The 23,351-nt window shown below is 38.2% G+C and overlaps 1 protein-coding gene across 2 annotated transcripts in view; it reads left to right on the forward strand.

Moving 5' to 3' along the window:
• The window catches only part of SHQ1 (SHQ1, H/ACA ribonucleoprotein assembly factor), a 49,397-nt gene that overhangs the window by 21,784 nt on the left and 4,262 nt on the right, over positions 1-23,351 (forward strand). For both annotated transcript variants that reach the window (XM_086619014.1, XM_086619013.1), the window contains one exon: positions 5,757-5,877. In XM_086619014.1, the coding sequence (XP_086475140.1) occupies positions 5,757-5,877 (121 nt within the window). The remainder of the gene's footprint in view (positions 1-5,756; positions 5,878-23,351) is intronic.

The raw sequence follows: 23,351 nt of genomic DNA on the forward strand, positions 1-23,351 counted from the left end.
GCAGGATAAAAAAACCCCACACAAATGGCAATATTAATCTCTACTACTGCCAAAAACTGTTGATGGTTCAAAATATCATTTACATTGTAACAGTCAGGTAGTGAAGTTTTAAGAGGAAGATACATGCTGTCCTTTTTGCTTATCTCCACTGGCTTATGCAGTGCTTCATAAGCTTGGAAAAAATAGAATTCCGATAACAAAACTAAAATCATACAGTGTTGCCAGCCTTTTAGATTTCTTTTCTTAAGAGGATAATACATGAGAGGTAAACTATTTGCTTTTCTTTTAGTGTTGTGATGGAAAATCATATTGGAGTGAAGATTCAATGATCCAACAGAGTATTTTCAGTAGTTTGATAAGGGAGGTGGCATCTACAATAACTGCGTATCAGGTTTCCTGCTCCATCTTCCTACGTTGGACATGTGGCTGCTGTTGCCTCCTTACTCTCTGCTTCCAAAACACAGTGGCCCCAGTAGTGCTTATCATCATGGTCTCCCTGTGTTGTCCATGATGGTCTTTGTCCAACAGCAAAGTCTTGGACTTCTCTGGAGGAGTGTTTGGCTATGCTAACTCATTCTCTAGTGGAACAGGAGCCTTGTTTCTTCTGACCCCAGTGATCTGCATAAAAATTACTGCCGTAAGCTTTAACATTCAGCTTTCTTTAGTTGATGGTTAGAATGGTTTAGAAGCACTGGAAGAAGTTAAGAAATACAGCAGATCTGGCTTCGTTCTGTGTGTGCCTGTGCTGTGCTGGTTGCCTGGGAAACAGTGCAGGATGGGGCGACCGGCTGCCTCCGCAGAGCTGGCCGTGGATCTTCAGGATGCCGAAAAGGCACGTGCAAGCCTCAAGAAAAGAGAACGTGTGCCCATTTCAACTGGAGTTGTTAACGGTGGAGAAGACGACACTGTCTTGAGCATGAGCCATGATAACCTCCAGGTGCTGCCTGGGAAGCAGACACAAATATATTACTTCCCTCTTGTGGATAGAAGTCTACTGGGAGGGGCATTAGCAAATTAGCAGCGTAGTGATAAAAGTAATGGTGATTAACGTTGGCTTGTGAAAGGTCTGAGGTTTGTGTATCAAATTAGTATTTACTATTCTGATGCGTCTGTAGTGTGAAAAGCGCTTTTAAAACAGCCAGCTACCAAAAAATTGGGAAAAATACAAAATGGATATATTACCTGTCTATAATCCGAAGGCGGGGCGGAGGGGAAATGTGCATCCATACATTCTTTAAAAAGATGGATTTGTAGATAATGCTCGTACTGCCAGGGCACATCTGCTCAGTCAAAATATTTCCTCCTTCACACTTCCGGGGAAATTGAGCCTTGCTTTTGAGGAATTTCTGATTATGCAAAATGCTTACAGACTGCAGTGGGCAAAGCTTAGTGGTTTTAGATATCATTAAATGCTCTGTTACCTTCTTAGCTTACTGGAAATGATGCCTCACCAGTTTGACACTATGTTGCTTTATGTGTGTGATGAACATAGGTAAAAATGAGTGTCGAGTAAAAAACAATTCAATTAAACAGTACTGTGAAAGTATTCCTTCTCATGTAGATGGAAGAGGACTAGAGTTTAACTTAAAGGAAGAATTGGTTTGAGTTAGCTTCATCCTGGCTCGTGGCTTCTTCTAGGATGCTGATAACGGAAGCTGAGACATAGTCTAATACAATGTTTTGATAATAATAATCACAGGGAAATAATTGATTTAAAAACAGTAAAGAATTTTGATGGGATGGAATTGTTACGCCTCAAGTTAGGTGACAACTTAAAAATGTTAGTGCTATGTTGGTGGATCACGTCCAAGGTACAGGGTGCTGCATAGTTAAGCTGTGAGGATCCTCACGTGTGATTGAAAACTCTTTATTTTGAGTTAAGACTTCCTGCCAAAGTGATTGTAAGACAAATGCATTAAGCTGGTTAGTGTTGAGGTCCTCAGCAGACTTTTCCATATGCTGTTTAGTGATCTGTAATACTTAAAATACTAGAGCAAAACTGTTCAAAATTCAACATAGTTATCTAGTATCTGTTCTGTATTTATCTTTTCTTTGGGTAGGATTAAAAAAGGGAATTAAATGCAGTGGTACATCCAGCTACAGTCCTACTTCCAGCAAATTGAATATACTGCATTTGACAGTTGACTAACAAAAATTTCAGGTGTGGGTTTTTTTAATGTAAATATCTAGAGCCCTTTTTCTTTTCGGCAGGCCTGTAACAGGTGAGTGGTGTGTGCTGGTTCTGTCAGGATTTATTGACACTGTGTTACCATTGTGTAATACTGATTTAGAAGTTATTGTCTGTGAGCTAATAATAAAGAGAACTTATTTGTGTGCTTTTCTGGGACATAAAATATGCTTTGCTGCTTTGGATGCAGAAGTTAGCACTGCTAGATTCAGAACAATATAATTATCCATCAAAGACAGATACTACTGTGGCCTAGCTGGGTAAGTTTTTGTTTAAAAGTCTGTGAGAGTTCTGTTCTTGTTTTTAAGAATGCTGCAGTTCTCACTTTTTAATGAGACAGTGAAGTTCAGTTTATCTTTTCAGGTGAATGCTCCTTCTTCTTGAAAATGCGGAACACCGTACAGAAGTCTGCAGGAAAAATAATAGAAAATAGAATGATGAGACTATTGATTTCTTTTGCTTCCCAGTATTCATTATGAAAGCTGATAGAATTTCGTGATGGTGTAAAATCAGTAGGTTGTTATATCAAATGGCAGATACAGAGCTAGGGTCAAATCGTATCCTTTTTTGAACTAAGCTGTGGAAAGAGGACTGGATTTCTGAACCTGTGGAATTAAAGTCGAGGGCTGTTGCCTACCAGCTGTCACAGCAGTGAACTCCAGAATCCAGTGATCTGCAGGCATATGCTCTGACTTTAATGATTTTGCCTTGTTGGCCCAGCCTCTCTGCTGCTTTTCCTCTGAAGTTGCAACTCGTCCTCTCCCCAACAGCAGTGGAATGATTTTTAATGGCAGGAAAAGAAAACCACCTTTGTCTCAGGAAAACAATGGGCTAGGACTTAGATTCAGTATCTCATCTTGCAATATGTCTCGATTTCAAGTTGGTTGTTATCCTCCTTTATCTCTACAGACTTTCATGCAAAAAATAGAGGCTATTAGAGTCTGTCTTAAATCATATACTTCTAAGTTTTACATCTTAAATTTTAATAGCTTAGAAGATCAAATATTTTTGATTCTATTACAGAAGGTGGAATCTTCATTTCTGCTTTTAAACATAACTAGTTTTTTTAATAATCAGGAAACAGTATCTGTACATTAAAAAGCAGCGTATTTATTGATCAGTATAATGCTGAGCTGTAACTTTACACAGAAGATATGCAAATACTGACTTAAAAATAAATCATTCATATTTTCCTGAGATTATTATCAAAGTTTCTTGCGCCTGCTCTTAAACATTTATTGCTTGTTTTCTAAATATGCATTTTTTTTTCCTTCACCCTGGAACTTAAAAGTACTTGCCTCTTTAAGCTGTGTGAAGAAAATGAAATCAGTTATCCTTGGTGTTTCATCATCTTCTATTCCTTAGCTTTCTTAACTCCAGTATACAGTGAATTAAAAAAAAAAGACAATTCTAGGGCTACAAAAGAAGCAAGACTTTTAAAAGCATCGCATTTTAGGTTTGCTTTGATAGACAGCCTTTCAGTGAGTTGGGCTGACATAGCTGCCAAAAAAGCCCCCAGCCTGTTCATCTTTTGGCTTCATTGGTTCTCTGATCCAGTTCACTCTCTGGTTTCACAAATACTTGCACTGGCAAATAGCAGAGAGCTGTGGAAAAGAGGGAGGCGGAGGTGTCAGTAATAACACTGCTGAATACATAACCACAGCCTGAAAGCTACGACCAGCTGTCTACTGAAGGCTGAAGTGGATATCCAAAGACAGAACCTATGGTGTGGAATTCCACAGAAATAGATGAAGAATCATCTGTGTGTTATGGAATATCCTACGTTAAGGCTTAAATAGCATTTGGTCTTCAGCTCTTATTTTTTTATTCCTGTGGAAAGGAGTTAAATGCAGTTTTGTATAAGGATTTCTTGTTTATAAGGTGCGTGTATAAGATGTTCTGAAAGCAGAAGTGTGGAAGCTTGCTGCGCTCCGTGTGTTTGCCTGTGTGTAGGATTCCCTATATTATTAAGTCTGGCTAGATTTACAGCCTCTCTGGTTAGAGGCCCAATAAGCTAATATAAAACTGTAATTTATGAAGAAAAACTACGTTTTGTTGAGAATTAGTACTGCAGTCACTAATTTACATTGTTACTTGGCAGATGAGTAACAGTAGTGGATGTTGTAAATGGTTCGGGCTGGCAGTTTGACAGCTAGAACCTCAAAAAAATAGCAAAATTTTAATTCCACATATCATTTCTTTTTAAAAGAGCACACTTCTTTTTAGTCAAAATAGTTATGTTTGACAAGCTTAGCTTGACAAGCATTGATGGTGATCCAATCTAAAAGTTCATCAGTTATATTTGGGATTTTATGTTTTCTTCAATTGCTCTCTTCCAAACCAGTGGGTTTTTCTGTTCTGTTCGCCACAGCTTTTTACTCCAGGTTCTTTCTCCTTATTGCCATCTTCAACATCCTTTAACTTTCATTGTCTATTTTTTTTCAGCACGGAATTACTTAAAAACAAACAAACAAATGTTGCGTTTGAACAGCAGGGGGAGTTCTGAACTCTTTTTTTTTTTTTTTTTGTAATCTGTAAAATGTAATTTCATCCTTGTTCAGGTTTCATAGCCTAGGAGGAGCCAGCCTCTTGGGAGAGGGTTATTAGATTCCATTTGCAGTAGTGGCTGTTTTCATTTGAATGTTTCCCTCCCCCCATTAAACAGTGATTTTTTTTTTATTTTTTTTTTGTATTCCAGCACTTAACCCTTTAGCAATTTTCATCAGAAAACTGAGGGAGGAGATTCCAGGTATTTGGAGGTTGCATTAATCAGTTCTGTTCTTCATAAACAGTGGTTGCATATGAAGAAAATTTAACTACAGAAAGATTTCCAGTTGTGGAATGAGAAAACATTCAAGTTTTTAATCTTTTACTGCATTTATTAACTGTATGTCAGATGGCACCTTCTTGAGCCTGAAGTGAGTTTTTCCTTCTAAGGGCTCAATTTGCCAAATTACTCTGTGGCTAACAGAAGCAGGAAGAGTTGTGCTAAGTGTAAGGCAGTGTCCGATGTATGGCGATGGTATCGCTCGCTTTGCCTTACACGACTGCTGTGGCTCCTGCGTGCCTGACCCTGCTGTGGGCTGTGTGTTTCCAACCTTATTATTTTCCAAAGGAGGTATTGGTGTGGGCCTACAGGGAAATACATTTTCTCTTTCTTCAGATAAATGATGGGGCATAACTTTTTGTTATTTGTGAGTTACTTTTCAGCTTGCCTTTTTTTTTTTTTTTTTCCTTTAAATATGGTACAGCGTATGGCTGTGCTCGGAGGGAAGTGGAAAAGCTGGGGGAGGGAGCTGCTTCAGCTATAGAGAATTACGTGCATGACTCTGCCTTGAGGCTTCAGTCTTTCAGAGAGATCCTTACTGAATTCAGAGGCTCCACATCCACATAGAAGTGGATACTGAAGGGCATAGTCATCTTATTCCCCTTCTGAGAGAGGAAATCAACTTAAGGTTACAAGATGGTTGTAGATAGCACGGTTATTAAAGCCTCAAAGGTGAGAAGCTGGTAAATATTATCTATTATGATTTCTAGTGAATTACAAAAATAAAAATCTTGTTTCTAGGAAAAGCTGCGGTTTTGAAGTGTCTGCTAGACATTCACAAGATTTTTAGGGAGAGTGACCCTGCCTACGTCCTCAATGATCTCTTCATTACAGACTACTGCATCTGGATTCAAAAAACCAAGTAAGTTCTTAAGTAGTTAATGATGTGCAAAATGTTTTTAGCATACTTCGTCCTATGAACAAGTATCAGTAAAATCAAAAGAAATGCTATCTCCTACAAATGGAAATGTGATCAGTCTTTTTTGTTTAATAACCTTGGCTATCCAGCTATTCTTACTATATAAACCAAGACATTCAGTGCTTTTTTTTCTGATGTAGTGACATCATTGGAGAAGGAAGGAATTGCGTCTTAAATAAAAATGTGAATTTTCATTAATATATTCATGGTTTGAGGGGAAAAATAGCTTCTGGGGAATTTTCGTTCTATTGCCATCTTTCTTAGGAACTAAAATGTTTATATAGCACTTATGTAACATTAGGAAGAAGGTTAGAAACAATTTCTATTTCAGGATTGAGTTTATAACCTCTAATAGAATTGACAACTTTCAGTTCTGGTCGGACAGACACACAAACCATTTACCTCTGGATGAAACAGTTGATGTGTGGATTGTAGCAGTTATTCCAGTTGATGATTAAGACCGGAATAAGTGTCGCAAATCTCTGCGCTGTGTACTCTTGCCCCTGTAGCTGCTTGCCAGCTCACCCTCCCTGGCAGTGTGCTTTGGCTTCCACTTCACTTGAGAGGGAGCAGTGACTCTGCCACTTCCAAGCAAAGTCCTTGGAAGACACTTCAGCACTTCTGTGTCTCACCTGTGATCTTTCAGTGGAGTCAGCATGGCTTTACTTATTTCCAGAGTCTTTGGAACTCTGTAACCAGACTGGTTAGAAGTGTCAGCATGCTTTAAAAACAAAAGTAATTGGTAGGAGAACAATGAGAAATGGATTAAACGAGCAAACCAAGCTGTGTGTTCAAATCTTGCTGAGCTTTATATGGTTCTTGTCAGATTTATGCTATTTTTTATACAGCTTTTGGGTTTTTTTCTCCCTCCCTTTTTATGTCTTCACAGCCTTCTCTGAAGGCCCACAAAAGTATGTGTATGAGTCGCAAGTAATAGTTCTCTGAGCAGGAAGGCCTTACTAACGTAAACACAAGAAATGCCATTGGACATGGTCACGTTTGTTAATACAGAAACATATAGACTCATAAAACAGTGGTTAAAAATAGTCGTTGCATTCCAGTTCACAATTTAACGAGGGACTGTGGGAGGAAAAAGTAACTTCTTAAGTGCACAAGACACAAGAAACAGTGAGGAGATATAGAGGGAACTTTGTAAAAATCATGATCAGAAAGGAGAATATGAAAAAGAATGGAGCCAGCTTACATAGGCTGTATGTTTAGGTGAGACCTTACCAGTACTTCATAGAAAATTAAAGGCTTTCAGTTCATAGCTGCTTATTGCATGTTGTAGATATTGTTGATTCTTATTCTTCTCTGTATGCTTTCCATGTTCCTATAGGTAACAATGCACAAAATATTCTGAAGCAACTACGGGCGTTTCCAAACATTTTTGGAAAATCCTGATTAGTTACAGGAACAGTCAGTTCATTTTACACTCATTTTTGAGGAAGCCTTTTTTGACCACACCTTGAATACAAATATGGGGAAATCCATGTTCAGGTTGAAGTTGAGTTGAAAAAGTGCAGCAAATGAAGAGGGACAGAATTATTTCATGCGTCTTTCACGATGAAATGAGTCATAAAACAGTAATATCACTGCTGCCCTTGTCAATGAGTATAATGTCTGGCAAGTCAGTCAAAAAACCCAAGGCTTTCTTTAAATACAGCAAAGGAGAAGGTATAGTAGATATAAGTGACTGATATATTAACACATTTACTCCTAGACGCATACATTATGTTCCAGTTAAGCAGAACTGACAGCTTCTGGAAGGAGGGCAATTAAGCTATCTTACTGTCATAATGACATGGCACAATAGTTGTCTGTCATTATGAGAACAAGAGAAAGAGGAACTGCAGCAACCATTCCTATTTTTAGGGTCTGAATCAGGAAAGCGTTTAAGCATATGCTTAAGTCATTCCTGTTCAGTTTAGCAGTGAAATATGAGCTTGAAGTTAAGCATATGCGAAGTAAACAGGAACACTTTGTTTTTTCCCTTTTGTTGAAGGGAACAACGAAGTTCACTTGTCATTCAGAAAATAACAGATATGGAAGAAATGGGTGGTGCCTTGTCTATTAAGAACAAGGGTTCCCAGCTGCCTGAGGTGAGTAAGGCATCTGGAGAGGGAGGTGGTACATCTTCCGTTACAGAGGAAGAAGGTTATGACATCCCTCTGGTAATTGCCTTTGTGGTGAGCGAGTTTTGGGAGAGGAAGGTATTTATAGGTATTTTTGTCGCGGTCTTTCGATGAAGTTATGTGGTTGTCCGATCAGTCCAGATACTTTCTCTGTTTTGTTCTCCGCTATTCTTTGCTTTCATGCAAGCTTCATTAACTGTCTTTGTCTCTGTTTTCTCCTCTTTTTATAGCTGTAGTCCCAGGGTGCTCTCAAAGTCTGTGAAGGGTTTTTCTTTTCTTCCTCTTTTTCCCTGGCATGTAACCAAGTCCTAGTGGACATTGGGGCCTCTTTGTTTAAACAGTTAAAACAGACTGTAGGAGCTTTTTAGTGAAGAATCTGGGCACTTTAAAAGGAGCTGGAAGCAGGCTTTGTAGCCCACCTGTACTGGCAGAGAAAAGTCTGGGAGCTGTAGCGTTAGAAAAAAAGTTTGGTGCAGGCAAAAATGTAATAGACATATCAAGTGGTAGTAAGTGTACAGTCCTATTCCAGTTTAAGCCTCCAGGAGAGGAATGCCACTGGTAGTTAGTAGCTTTCAAATATTCAATTTTGCAAGCAAAACTTTATAGCCAACAGTGTGTCAATAGCTGATTACAAACTTGGGTTGAGATCATAGTTTGATTTAGCTGTGGCTAAATTAGATGAGCAAATGAATGTGTCACTGGGCTTGCAAAAGATGATTTATTTTAAGCACAATGTATTTGGAATTGGAAACAAGCTGCTGAATAAAACACGTGCAGGTGGCTAATAGTCAATTGGCTATTGTGAGTACAAGCTAGTTCTTTAATTCTAAGGATTTTCTTATTTTTTTTTCAGAAAAATGATTTCATTTGAGTACCTGTTACTAAGAGAAAAATAGATTCCTAGAAGCATTAGAAAATGCAAGATATTAGCAAGTATAGCTAAAAATTTGTCTTCCTGTTTGCAATCTTAAAGGTAGTTTTACCTGCTTTCTAGGTTTACTGTGTCTCTCTTCGAGCTACTTGTGAAGTTACTATTAATAATTTGATCTATTGTATAAAGTGGCATGTAAAATCCTTTTAACTGTTTGTTGGGTTTTGAAGAAAGAGAGCATGTTGCTCAGCACAGCTTATCAGAAAGGAGGGAAAAGTAAATGTTAAACTGGATAACAAAAGCTGGACAAAGACCCTATGGAGGCAGCTTGTAGTAAATCGCAGCAGGTGGTGTCAACATTTATGTTGAAAAGCCAGATGCAGCCAGATGGAAAATTGCATCTTTAACCCTTGAGGTCATAATGACATGTCATCACTTCATTTGATTCCCCTGCTAAGTGAGCTTATCATCCACCCTGCTGTCACTTCTGTTATTACTTTCATTTCCATAATAAAATTAAATTTAATTTGTCTGGTTTGCATGCTTTTTTTCTTCAGGTCAGCTTTTACAAACCACTATGATACATATGGCAGCCTCTCCAAGGTGAAGTTATAATTGAATTTGTGTTATAAATCTGAGCTTTTCTCCATCTTTCACACCTTACTCTGAGTAGAAGGAGATGAGGGAAAGGAGAAAGAGCTTTGGGAAACCACTGGTTGTCTGATAGCTGCAATATGGGCTGCTAAGACCAGAGGAATCTAGGTGTGGGTTTGTTGGAAGAGAACTTTTTCCCTTCTTGTGGAGAGGAGTTGTGTGTCTATGGCTGCACAGGAGTTGTCTGTTATAGAAGTCCGAGTAGTTTACCCACTGGCTCTTGCTGTGCTGAGATTCCTTTGTGTAGCCTGATGTCTTTCTCCAGTGCTTCATATTCTGCTTTGTGCTCGTCGCTATTCACATTGCTTTTTGTTGTCCACTGTTGTACATATGTGCCTTCTAGTAGCTGAGCTGCGTGGTGCCTGCTGGCCATAACGTGAGTGGCTGGGTGGAAGGCTGAGTGGCTTCCTATGAGTCCTTGTCCAGGCATGCTGTTCTGCATCCCTACATAAGAGAACAATTGAGCCCAGGCTGATTTAAAATGTTTTTACCTAACATGTAAATACATGTTTAGTTTTAACCACGTACCACTTCATTATTAGTAAGTGTATGTTTCCTGTGTTCCTAAATTGGAGGTGAAGCTGTTAGTGTTCCTGGCAGTTTTCCTGGCGTTAGTGCACTTGTGCACAGCTGTATAGTTGTGTACTTCTCCGAGTTTTGTGGGTATGAGGAATACAGGAGAATAAGGTGTTTGGTCTTCTGTAATTTGTATTATATTTTTCATTTATCATTGTTTTTTTTCTACTTTTTAATTTACCATCTCACATTTTATTCATAATCTCTTCTATTAAAAAAAAATATGAAATCATTGTTTGTGTTGTACTTATTGTAGTAGCTTCAACCTGTGCAGTAAAGGAGATGTGCACGTTGAGAGACGAGCTGTTAAATTCCCTCAGTGTGTCCTGTGGAACTGTATCTGCCACTCGAGTTGTTATACCAGTATATGGGCTGCTTTAATGTATGTGTGCTCTGTCGTCACATCTTCATGTATAAGTGTATGTGCTCTGCAACCTAAGATTACATTTATCTTGCTAGTTTTGGTGACTGTAGGTGTAACTTGCCAGTTCCAGCATGGACTATTTGCTTTAAAGTAAAAGCCAGCATTCCTGGTGGCATTTACACAGTCTCTGTAGAAGCTGGTGTGTTCATTGAAGCTAACTAAATTAAAGCTAAGTCAGATATTCCCAAGCATGTTATATTTGCTTCTCTTGATTTGCAGGTGAGACATACCCTAAAGACAGGCTAGCTTCTTAGGTCTGTTTTCCTTTTCATCTCTTTGTTGTAATGGAAACCTAGTCCTTGTTACAACATAATTACCTAGTCTGAAGCCAGCAGGGAGTTGCTGCTTTATGTGTAGGGTGTGAAGTTCCCTAAATAAATGTAGGATTAATTACATTCACAGCATGTCGTTGAGGTGATGAGATTGACTGTGACTGTTCAGCTCCCCTTTTCTTTTCCTCAGGTTTTCTGAAGTAGTTTTAATCAATATAGTGTAATGTGGGCCTGAAGTGTTAAAGCCTGATGTTGCAAAGGCATTAAGGAGTCCAAGTCTTCAGAAAAAAAATAAGCTCCATGAGATCTAGGATTTTTTACTGCCTGTGTCATATGGGTTTGTAAAGTGCACGAGGGAGTAAGGAACTCGACCTTCAGCATCAGTAGTTTCAGTCCATTGCATTGGTTAAAGTTTGGTAGAGGGAATATTTCTTTATGTTTGTTCTGACCTCTTTCTTGTCTTTAACTGACTTTAAAAATTTATTTTACAAGTTATCATCTCTTTATATTTGCAAAAAAAGACGAGGTTTGAATGTGTAAGACAGCCTACTAACATTTTCTCAAAGCCTGCATTTGGCAATCAGAGTAGTGCTGGTAGTTTGACTGCTGTTGTGCCCATTTAAACACACTGTACCCCACTGAACCTTCAAAAGCCTCTCTTCAGTTCGTGTAAGTATTTGCATAGCTGTATAGGTCTGTTATTAATTTACATTCAATTCTTTCCTCTACAGAGCATCTTATTTATTTTCCTTGTATCTTGTTACGCACACGAGCTCCCCGTATCCTATGCTGTGCTTGCTTGTAGGGCAAAAAGCATTTGAGTTCAGATCATGTATCATAGCCTTCCTGAAAGAATTTCCTTAAGCTTTTGCTAGATTTGGGGAAATATTTCGTAACATACAATATCTTTAAGCTTGTGTATTCAAATATTATGATCTTCAGATGAATGTAAGTAGAATTTTAACATATATTGCAGTTGTATGTTAAAATTATTTGTGACACTGATCATCTATCTTCAAACTTAGGAAATTTAACCCGTTTATTATTTGCTAAGATCTGGAAAACTTTGAAAAGTGTTTCAAAGTATGTAGAAACTATTTTGATTGTGCCACTTTTGCAGCTGTTTCTTCTTGGCATTTTTGTTTTCTTTAGTGGCTTAGGGTTTTGTAAAGCTCAAAATACTTGCGTAGAGTAGAAACAGGCTTTTAAAAATCTTTTGGTCTTTGCTTTTTTGCTGCTTGTAGGGTTGATATTCATGAAGTCCTGTTCATTCTTTGTGGCATTGCCAGGTTCCTAGGAATGACTCAACTAAACTCAGGACTATACTGCTAAATGAGGGATGAATAGAGTAACTCTGGTTGACTGTGCATCTCTGCTTTAAAGGAACAAGACTATCCTAAAAGGTCTTTAAATGGTGTACTACTAATAACATGTTACTTTATTAAATTTTCAAGCTGGTTTCTTTTTGGAGGGGAATGTATTAACGGATACGAAAAATTAATCGGTGCTTTAAAGCATTTTCAAATGTTAGAGGAATATGCTGATTTTCAGCTGTTAACCTCTTGGATTCAGCAGCCATGATTCAGAAGAACAAGATATAAGCAGTAATATACTCTGGATGAAAATCCTGCTTCTTGGCTCTGTGGGATTAAATTGATTTGTACAGAATATTTCAAGTGCTTTGTGAAGTTAAGACCTTACACCTCATAGTATTGTATTTTACGTGCATTACAGTTTCAAGGTCAGCTGTACTTTGCTTTGGCTGTAGCTTGGGTTTTACTTTACCTTCTTTGCTGCCCATGTTAACCTTAGCTTAGAGGAGGCTGTGGTAATTTCAGGTTTGATAAAAACTCCAATATTCTAAGTAGGTGGTGCAGAGAAAGCCAAATTACTTTCATGTTGCTGCTTTGAAAGCAGCCTTGCCATTAGCATATGCTTTTAGTGTATGTTCTGATGTAGCCAGTTACGTTATTTATCAGGTAGCATAACAACCCCATTGCCACCATTGCAAAATCGCTTCTTTTGATCTATCTTGTAGTTAGAAAATTATATTTTTCACTATCCTTATTTAATGGTATTGTCATTGTGGATACACTGAAGCCACTTAATTCCCTGCTCTCCTGCAGAATGACTTGTTGGATTTTAGAGATTTTTAATTTAAAGGCTATTCTTTCCTTTGCTGGTTTGACTTAAAAGCCATAAAGGTACAAAGTGTAAACAAAAAACCCCCAAACTTGGTGCTGCTTGTGATTACACCTTTTCCATGAGCACAGTAAGCTGTGTTTTATCTAGTTACACAGGCTTCACTCTTCCTGTCCTGTGATGACTTGCTGTAGTAGCTCATGACTACAATCCCCAGTTATTGTAATTCCTTCTTAGCAGGCTTTACAAGCTGGCATTACTACTGATGGCAGCTAGTTCAGCGTGCAGCACTACATTTGCTTACTGCTTTGAGTAATCATGCTGCGTTAGGTTTGCTTTTAATTCACTTCTCCAGTGGTCTGTAGTGGTGTATTAACTTTCAGATGTTCCAGCTGGTTTTCAAGCTTTTACCAATAATGGGAGTGGCCACTTCAAGTGGTCTCTTTGCAGGCTCTTTGAGGTTCATTTTAGGCATATTTTGGTTTACATACCAGCAACCATAGGAGTTACTATTATGTCAGTGTTCCAGCAAATATTGGAAAATGGAAAAAAAAAAATATTGGGAAAAGATAGTGTTTTTGTTGCTTTATAAAGTTAAGATCATCCCTTGTTTTCGGAGTTTTTGTCAGAGTACTGTCCAGTATCTTTAACAATCTGTAAGAAAAATACACTGTATGTCTTTTTAGATAAAAATTTATGGTGACATTAAATGTTACTTATTTAAAGGTAGAAAATTAATTGCACGGACTGACCCAGATTGGCAACGTGTGCTCATTTGAACAACATGCATTTTCATACAATCAAGCATAAGATGGCACATTCATAATAAAAGATTGTAGATCATAGTTATGGATTGCAGAATATAAGACAGTTGAGGGCAGCAGCTCCAGGAAAAATAGGTTGGGTCATGCTTGAGAACAGTTTGAATCTGAGCACCTGAGGAGGTAAGAGAGTAAGTGCTGTGTTCAACTGAAGAAGCAGAGTAGTATCATACAGGAGAAGAGAGAGTGGTATGACGTTAGAACGCATCATTTGTGAGACTGTACTAAAACACAGACTAATTCTAGTGTGTGTTCAAAAAGATGTTGAAGAATGGAGAGAATTAGGAGAGAAAAGGTTCCATGAATGCACGTGTCTGAAGGACCTGGGTTATGGTGAGAGACAGAATAAACTCCGTTGTTCATTGGTAAGAAAGTTAAAGGCTGATTTGGACTTGTCTGCAAGTATGATGGGACAGAGGTTTCGGGGTTTAGCCATCGTGTGGTATAAAAAAACAGAATTACAAATAAAATCCAGGTAGTTGAACAGGAAACAGGGAAAATTCAGACAGCAATAAGTTTTCACATTTTCCTAGTGAAGAGTAATTATGTGTTGGCTTATTCTCCCTAGGTTGTTGGGTAATTCTGTGCTGTCTTATTTGTTTCCATCAAGATAGTATAGCTCAAAAATAGCTCATGGTTCAGACACTAGCTATGGGTCTGGTTCAGAAAGTGTTGAGATTCTGTGCCATTTATTATGCTACTAAAACAGCCTCTTCTACTCTTACAAGAGGAAATGCTATCGTTTTCCTTAGAACTTAGATAAGGGTTTACCAATTCATCAAAGAGTACGTTGACTGTTGGTGCTGGAATTTGGTAGAGAACCCAGATTTATTTATTTTCATCCCAAGTCATCTGCCCTTAATCCTTAGATCACAGTTCTTTGATTTAAAAATAGTAACTAATAATTTGCAAGCACATTATATCTATCTCCTCTTTCACTGTTTTGATGCATGTTTTTAATACAGTTTTTTTGTTTACTGTCATCTTGAGCTGCCATGTCTCTCATTACGTTGCATCTTATTTAAGGCTGGGGCTGTCACTTTAATTGTCTGTAAAGCAGTAGGTGCACATAGAGCACTTTGTAAATAACAATACCCAAACAATGTAATATACTGATTTAAGAGCCTTAAAGCAAAACATTGTTTGCCCTGAAGGCTGAAAAAGGTGATAGACAGGTGGATATAATATCAGAAATTCCCCTTTATGTATGTTTTAGCAAGCCCTGTAAAACATGGATTTTTAACAAGGGATTTAATCTCTCCTCCCAGCTGCTAGCTGCAGTTTCCTTTGATGTTTTTCCTCTCCTTTCCTCTGTTGTTTTTTTCTATTTATTCCATCACTTTTCTGTAGCTCATATTCCTTCAGGCTGTGTCTGAATGCACCTTGCTGTGGGTAGAGAAGGCAAAGAAGAAAGCCATTTTTTTGCTCCCCTCAGGCTACTGCTTTGATTTTCCAAAGTTCTTGGGAGGCAGTTCCAATCTGACTACTGGAGGGTCAGCGATCTGTGTCATGTCTTTTCAGTCGGCGCATCTCAGCTGACTCTCCTTCTATTTTGACTGGGGCAAGGATGAGCTTGTGTAGTTGTTGCCTTTCTAAGCAGGTGGAGCGTGCCGCTGTGATCAAAGTGGGAAGCCGATCTGCAGACTGATAATGTTTTCCTGTTTTGTTTCCAGACTTGTCAGTAGCTAGCTTGGTCTCTTCTCTTCCCCCATCCCTTGCAGTGATTGCCCCATAAACCTGGAGACAGAACAGAGGTGGAATGAGAGAGAAAAGGTGTTGAATGAGATGCTAATTTAATCACACCTACTCCCCACTATTCCCTGGGGACGACTCCTTGCAAGAACTGGGCAGCGTGGGCCAGCTATGTGATGCTGTGTGCATGGCCTGCAAGTTTCCCTGTCGGGGTCAGGAATTTGCAAGGTGCTCGGATTTGGTGTCTTTTTTACATTTCGGTTGTGTGAGTTGAGAATGGGCTGTGAAGGCTACAGCTGGTGTTTTCCCTTGAAGTGTTACGGGTGTCAGTCAGAACCAGTGGAGCAGTGTCAGTTAAAACTCTGACCTCACTAGGACTTTTGTTGCTTGGTGGATAAATTCCTTTGTAAAGGAGCAGGATCGTGTTGGAGTAATGTGTTTGTAATTGTGCTTTTAAGCCTGTCTGTTGTCATTGTTGTTATTTTTGTAATACATTACTAGCATTATTCTGACACTAAAATCCACATCTTCTGCACTGCTTTGTGTGAGTACCTTTCATCCCCATATTGTAATGCAAACTGTATAATTTACAAGGTTAGGAGTCCTGTCTCCCACATCACCAGTGGTGATGGTGAAGACCAAGTTCTAGGTAATGATGGTTAAGAAATTCGAGGGAGATGGGGCTAATGTAGAACAGTTGTCAGCGTTCCCTTTCTGTAACACAGCCAATACTTGCTGTCGCATTATGAAGTCTGTTCCTTTCTCCGTGTCTGTTTTGTGGTGAGTTATCTATTCATCTTTCATTATTTGTATTTATCATATATAACTTTGCAAGCTGTGCCATTGTTAGATGTTTGGATTGGCTGCAACTTACTGAAGCTCTTTTGGCAACACTGAGCTGCTTCTAAGCTCAGTTAAAGTATTGTTAAAACATAAATACTGTTCAGTTTCTTTTTATAGCTCAATATTAATTCTGAGTCTGTTTTCTCTTATGCATATTTTCATAGTATCATCTACATAAGTAAGCTGTACTTGGTTTCTTTTATAATCTATAATGTGTTTGGTTTCAACTTATCAAAAAGACCAAGTAATGAAAGTAAGATGTTACACTGGAAAGTCTCATCTTTTTTTAAAATATTTATAAATGTGAAGTTCAGCTCATGCAGTATTTAGATTTATTATGAAAGAAGCACTGTGGAATTTCAGAATAAATATGGAGGGAAATACTCACTTATTAACATAAAAGAAGTCACTTAAATTGAAACAATGGTGCTGTGTTTTATATTTGATTTGTGGTTAACAAACTGTAATACTTTAAGCTGTGTAGATAGCAGTTCATGTTTACAAGACTGCAAGTTGGATTGCAGTATATGAATATCACTGTCTTGTTTCAGAATTCATGTAATGAACTTTGAAAGCCAGAATTTCAAGATGAAAGCATTTTATGTTCCCCTTAAACACATTGGGTTCTTCCACATCAGCCATTGTTTTATGGTGCAGGACTGCTTTCTGTTACCTGAAGATAAGTGGTGGGTTTCTCTTGTCAAAACTAGTCTCTTCATGCTGGATTTCTGCTCTTCAAATCCCATCAATTTAAAGTGACGGCATCTTGCTTACAGAGAAATGTATTTTCCAGACTTCTTTTTGGAACACAGTGCTCCGTTTTTGTAGTCTGTTTTTCTTATATTTAAGATAAAGATTTGTTGTGCAGTGAACACTTTTCCAGTCTCCACTTTGTCTGATGTCTACAAGGGAGGGAGGAAAAAAGAGATTCCATGAACTTCCTACAAACCCAGGCCTTGAGCCTTAGTCTCTTCACCACATCCTTTGAAGCCTCCACCAGGCAAGAAGCAGCATATGCAGTAGCTGGTCTTAGCACTGATCAGCTGGTTGGTGCTGTGTGGTCTCCTGCTGAGCCTATACATGATAGGTGTTCTGCCATCCTTTTCTCATGAGGGTCATTGTTTCGAATCCACCTCTACTTATTTTAATGAAATATGTAGGAATTTATAGATCTTTTTTAAACTCTAGTTGCTCTTAAATTTGATTGTAGTTGCCTAGTGTTTCCAAGAGTTGTTAAAAAGGAAATAATTAACAGTAAGTATAGACATGGACAGTGTAACTGTGTAAACCTAAGTTATTTAGGCTAAAAATCAGAATCCATCCTCTTGAGAAATGGAAAGAATTGATTCTTACTTTCAGTTGCATAAAATAGCTTGGATAAACTGAACACTTTTTATTTTAGCAGCTGGCTTTTCATAAGGAAGTGTAGAAATTAAGCAGTCTTTAGTGCTGTGTTGTGGAGATGGTTTGTTTCTTTCCTCTGAAGACAGTGGTTAATCTAATACTAAATCATGTGAACAAATGTTGTGTTATTTCTGTTGTGTTTACACTCATCTGTCTTTCTTTTGCTACAGATAATGTAGAAGATTAGTTAAAGTTTAGGTCAATTTTTACCTGAGTCCTGAAGAAAATGGTCCTGTTTCTCCTTCACTAACACATTAAATTCAGCTTTGTACTTATATTATCTTCTGTACTCAATTGATCAGAGCTAATGAGATTTTAATGAAGTTATTTATTGGTTCTGCCTCTTACTATAAAAATGTATAATAAACTAAGCACATGAAACTGTTGAATGGTGCTGTTTATGCTTATCTTGCTGGCTGTTAATCGTGCTACCTATTCTGTGGTGCTTTCAGATCTTATAAGCCAGGTAGGGTTATGATGACCTACCAGCTAATAAAGGCTGGAAAATGATTTAGTAAATGTTGCATATTCATCTTTCTGTTTAACTGATACAACAAGGAATTTGTGGATAGAGATGCCATATTTGAAAAGAGATGTAAAATGGGGTTTGGACTTTTCTGTTCATTAGAAGCCTGTAGTATTTTCTATGCATGGTGCAAGTATAAAAGAATATTATCTGTGCTCTTCTGAAGGAGAGCCTTGTGGTTCAGGTGCTGTGTGTATTTTCTCTTCCACTTCATGCCTTAAACTTCATGGGAGTATTGTTATGCTTTGTTTAGTTTTAGCCATGTTTCACCGAAGACAATAGTTGTGTTCCCGGAGCTGGATGAAATAAAATCCATGCATGGTTTCCCCAAGCTTGTGGGGAATTGGGGTAAAGGCATGTACAAGTTGCTTGGCAATAAAACCAGTGTAAAGTCAGGTTCGTTGTCTAGTCTGTCACACAACACTGTGTACAGATAGGCAGAGTGGTTGTCACTGTCTCTTAACATTTACCAAGACTATGGGCTTTCTCCTATGAATTTCTTTCAGAACTGATTTTGGAGTATTTTTTCTTCACTGATGCTGTGCTTGCTGTTTCAAAGCTCTCACTATGGCTGGAAGTCATCAACTAGTGCATAACTTGAAGCACTCATTAGGAATAACCTTGAAAGTGAAATAAAAAATAGTGAAATATGGCATCTCATATAAAACACATGCTAAAAGGTGTAATTGAGTCTGAGTCTCTTATCTCCAGGCAGATTCTGAGGCTCATGTTCTTTTGTAACCCATGACTTTCAAAGAGTAGTTTCCCAAATGGATGGTGTGTTTAGTGTGATGAGTTTCTTCTTATTACAGCTAAATATCCATTTATAAGGATTCTTCTCCTAAACTGGAGGATTTTTTTATCTGTTCTCATTGTTCGACCATTAATGCTCTTTTGTGCACATTGACTTTAGATGTTTCCACATTACTTTTGCATTCAATGTTGTCATTGTTTTCACTTCTGTTTTACCAGAGTTGATCAAACCTAGTCTTGCTCATGTCTTGAAAGACAATTTGATTTTAATAAAATATTCAATTCTGTATCATAAGAATTAAATAATTATATTATTTTTTTTCTAGTTGTTTGAAATTGTATGTCAAGTGTGGAGAGATGTTTGACTTTGTTAGTTGCCTTTCTGAAGGAAGCATGCTACTGTTGGTATAAAGCCCTGAAGTTTAAGTTACGTTACAGTAATTCAAGAGTGCGTGTCTCGTCCCCACTGGGTGTGAGAATATGCTGTTCCAGTGACTTACAGTGTTGCCTAACAGGGTGAGCTCAGTTATCAGCTTCAAGAGACTTTCCCCAAAGATGACCGGTTTGGTTGCTCAAGCAGCTGTGCAGGACTAGATAGAAGCTGACATCTGAATTTTAGACTGAAGAACAGTTTATTTTTTTCTCAAGCATATGTAAGAATAGAATTGGATGCTTTGTCAGCTGTGTCATTCTTGTATGAGCTTATACTTTCTTATCTTATGGTATGATGTTTGGCCTTCTGCTTCAAGAGAGCTTAAGCACTAGACTTACTGCCATAGGGATATTAATTTTCATCAGGATCATAACAGAGTTCCTATGGAAAGTTAATGTCAGCGTTATGAAGGGACTGAATGTCAAACAATGTCTCTTCATACCCCTTGTATGGACTGGAAGACAGTGATGGGTGTAATCCAGCAAGAACCACTCTGGGCAGGGCAAAAATAAGATGATCCAAAGGGTCTGGGGAGTCTGGCCCTTTTGCAGGTGCTCTTTCAATCACCAGTGATGTCCTAGGGCAGACTGTCTTCAACCAGCCTTGTGGCAAGGCAGAAAATTTCATTATCACTTATAGTTTAACTGACGTTTCAGTGTCTCACAAATACTGAAATTACACATTCTCGGTATGTGAATTGCTGAGGCTCTACTTTGGGATAGTATCTGGTGATGTCTGAGATAATATTAACTCTAGAATTGTCTTAATACTTACAGTGCCTCTGGCTAAAAGTGTAATTGTGGGAAATAGTAAGCGATGCTGCCAGGTCTGTAATTTGGGACGCATTTAAAGTGGTTATACTCTTGGCTAGTTGTATTGCTCATTATCTTACCTGTTTTATCTCAGAAAGAGGGTGTCTCTGAAACTTTCTCTCGTAAGTCTGAGTTTTGCCAGGCCCTGTTGAGAAAGGTAGTTTTAAGTACAAACTGATGCTTTCTCCTTAAACTTGGTAGCTTCTCATACAGTAAATGTTTAAAATGAAGGCAGTTGGGAATACCTTGTGATCCAGCAGACAGAAAGCTTTTTGCTTAACGCAACAGTTTTACTGTTAGATGAATCCTGTGTGTCCAGGGCTACTGCTGAGTGGAGATAAGTTAAATAACTGCCCTTTTTTATATTTGTCAGCCCTGCTGACTGGCAGAGCATGCTGCTGGTTTGTATTTGAATGCATCTCAAGGAATCGTAGGCCTACCAGAGGATGGCTGCTTGGCAATGAGGTAGGGCCATTTTCATATTTGGTGGAACCTACGACACTGCAAAGGCACGTCTGCACTTGAAGTATCTACTGTTTCTTTGAGACTTGTTTATCTTGCCTGTAAGGCTTAAAGATGATTAATGTAGAGTGTTTTACATTTAAAACAGGGCTCGGCAGCCCTGTAGAGCCAAGTTAGAGCACTGCTAGCATGGAGGACTGATTTCCTATAGTAACACAGTGAATAGACTGTAACCATATTTGAGCAACATAATAAGATTTAAGTTGGTTCTGAGATAAGTTGGGTCCCAGCTTGGTTCTAGGACCAGTTAGGTCACATTCAAACCAGACTGGTCACCAAAGCTGCTCTCAGTGTTTTTGATATATGGGTTCCCATGCTTTGTTGCTTTTGTGTTGTGCTTGGGCAAGAATAGCTCAATCTGCCATGACGTCACTTGTGCACTGACTTCATTTTTATTGAGACGGAGGAGGTAAAATTCTGTTGCATTGTAGTTGTGTTCTGCCATGTCTTACACCTAGTTTACACTGTACTTAAGAAAAATGTTTGTATACGTCTGTGAAATGCAAAGCCAAACTTAGAGGCAGTAGAAATAATCCTTCTATTGTTTACAAAAACAAAAGCAAGCTAGAGCTTGTGCCTGTACACGAAAAATCACTTTTTATTCCATAGGGAAACGTTACTGACTCCTGCATTGAAAGGCTGTGCCGCCGATTGGACCATTTACTCCCATGTTTGCACATACTCTGCACAGTGTTTTAGATCTGCAACTCCCATGCTGTGATCGAGTTTGCAGTGCCACCCATCATACAGAATGAGGAGCAGAACGCTGATTTTCGTATTTTCAAGTTCTCTTGGGTTATTAGGGTTTTTTAACATAACTAAACTGCTAAAGCAAGAGAAGTGGATGTAAGGCAAGTATCAGGCAGATGGAAATGCCTGGCCTGTTAATACTTTTTCTTTAAACCTTTTCCTTTTGTAGTGCTATTTCTGACCTGAGGGACGTAGTATACAGAAGCATAATTACTTATTTTTATTTTAACACTTGGGAAGAATTAGATGATTTTGTGGCTGGATGTATCCCCCAAGTCCTGCATTTATTTTTTGCTTTCTATGGCTAGGTTGACTTTTGTCTTTCCTTCCAGTTTATGTTAAATCTTCTTTGGAAACAATCAGATCCCTAATGTATGTAATGTATGTCTTCTATGAGACCTTTTTCTTATAGCTCTGTGTTCTGGAGATAACAGCTATCTTGATTCATTAGATCCTAGTGCCCTCTTTACTTCTTGGAACAGAAGGTAGAACCGGAGCTTGTAAGAGCATTAGTCTTCAACTGGAGAAGTTGTGTCCTGCTCTCCTCCCACTCTGGCTGCTACTTGTGTCTCAGTACTGCAGTCAGTCCCCATAACCATCACTTCTCTTCATGTTGCCACAGGTGGGCTTTGCTGTAAACCTGTAATAATTTCGCTTTCCTGTTGCCATAATCTTTCTTTTTCTTTCTTCTTTTATCATCTCCCTTTATTTACTAAATCTCCTTTGATTCTTTGTTCTTTTCACCCCAGTTTTACTCTTTTATGATCTGAGATATATGGAGCAAGATTTTTTTTCTTCTTCTAGCACATGGAGAAACTCTCCTGTACCTAGACAAGGATTACAGTAGTTCTGTCTTGAAATTTTAATTTCAAACTACATGGACAAGCCCTGAGATGCCTCTGTTGTTATCTATTCCTCAAAGCTATACATAAAACAAAACATGCATCTGATCAGTTTAACCTGTAATTAAACATTTTCCTTAAGCAACTGACATCTTGATAACTAATAATTATAATGTGTAGCACCTTTAAAGCCTATTATGCATGTTTATGTAAGAACACTATTACCATAATAATAAGATATCATTACCGCAAATGTGCGTACTGAATGAGCATGTCTTAAAGTAATGATGCGATTCCATTAATCATACTTGAAAAATTAAAGTATTTGCTGTCTAATCTCTGAAACACTACTCAAAAGATTTTGGAAACAGCAGAACCTGTTTCCTGCAAGTCTCTAATACATGATACCTCATTTCTGGGGTCTCGTTTTTGTTTCCTGAATTGTCACTTATCCTTCAGTTAGGGAGATCATTAGCTCAGAAACCCACAGCTTCTTGTCGAAAGCATTTCCATGCTCTGACTTTTATGCTGTTTGCCTTGTTTTTTGTCCAGAGAGTGCTGCCACCTTTTCTTAAGGCTGATTTGAAATGCCCTCCTGAAACTCAGTTCTCCTTGAAATAAGATAATTGCCTTAAACAAGATGGACTCATAGCTAATTGTAATTCTGTTAGTCCCTTGCACGGGGGAGGAAAACAAAAAAAAGCTGCTCTTCAAGTGCTCTTTTTTTCCTTTAATAGGAGATTGGAAAGCTGGGGAGTGGAGTTTTCTGCTTTTATGTATAAATTTGTCAAGAGCTTGACAGTTTTGAGTTTGTTTCTTATATTTAAATGTTGAGCTCTGTAGACTGTCCATTTTTTTTTCTGGAAGAGGCTTGATGACCAGAGTGTTGGGAAGAAACTATGAGCCTACTAAGAAATCTGAGTAACTGAAAAGAGGCTTTTTCGT

The sequence above is a fragment of the Tauraco erythrolophus genome, chromosome 12 (assembly GCF_009769465.1).
Source record: "Tauraco erythrolophus isolate bTauEry1 chromosome 12, bTauEry1.pri, whole genome shotgun sequence".
Lineage (NCBI taxonomy): Eukaryota > Metazoa > Chordata > Aves > Musophagiformes > Musophagidae > Tauraco > Tauraco erythrolophus.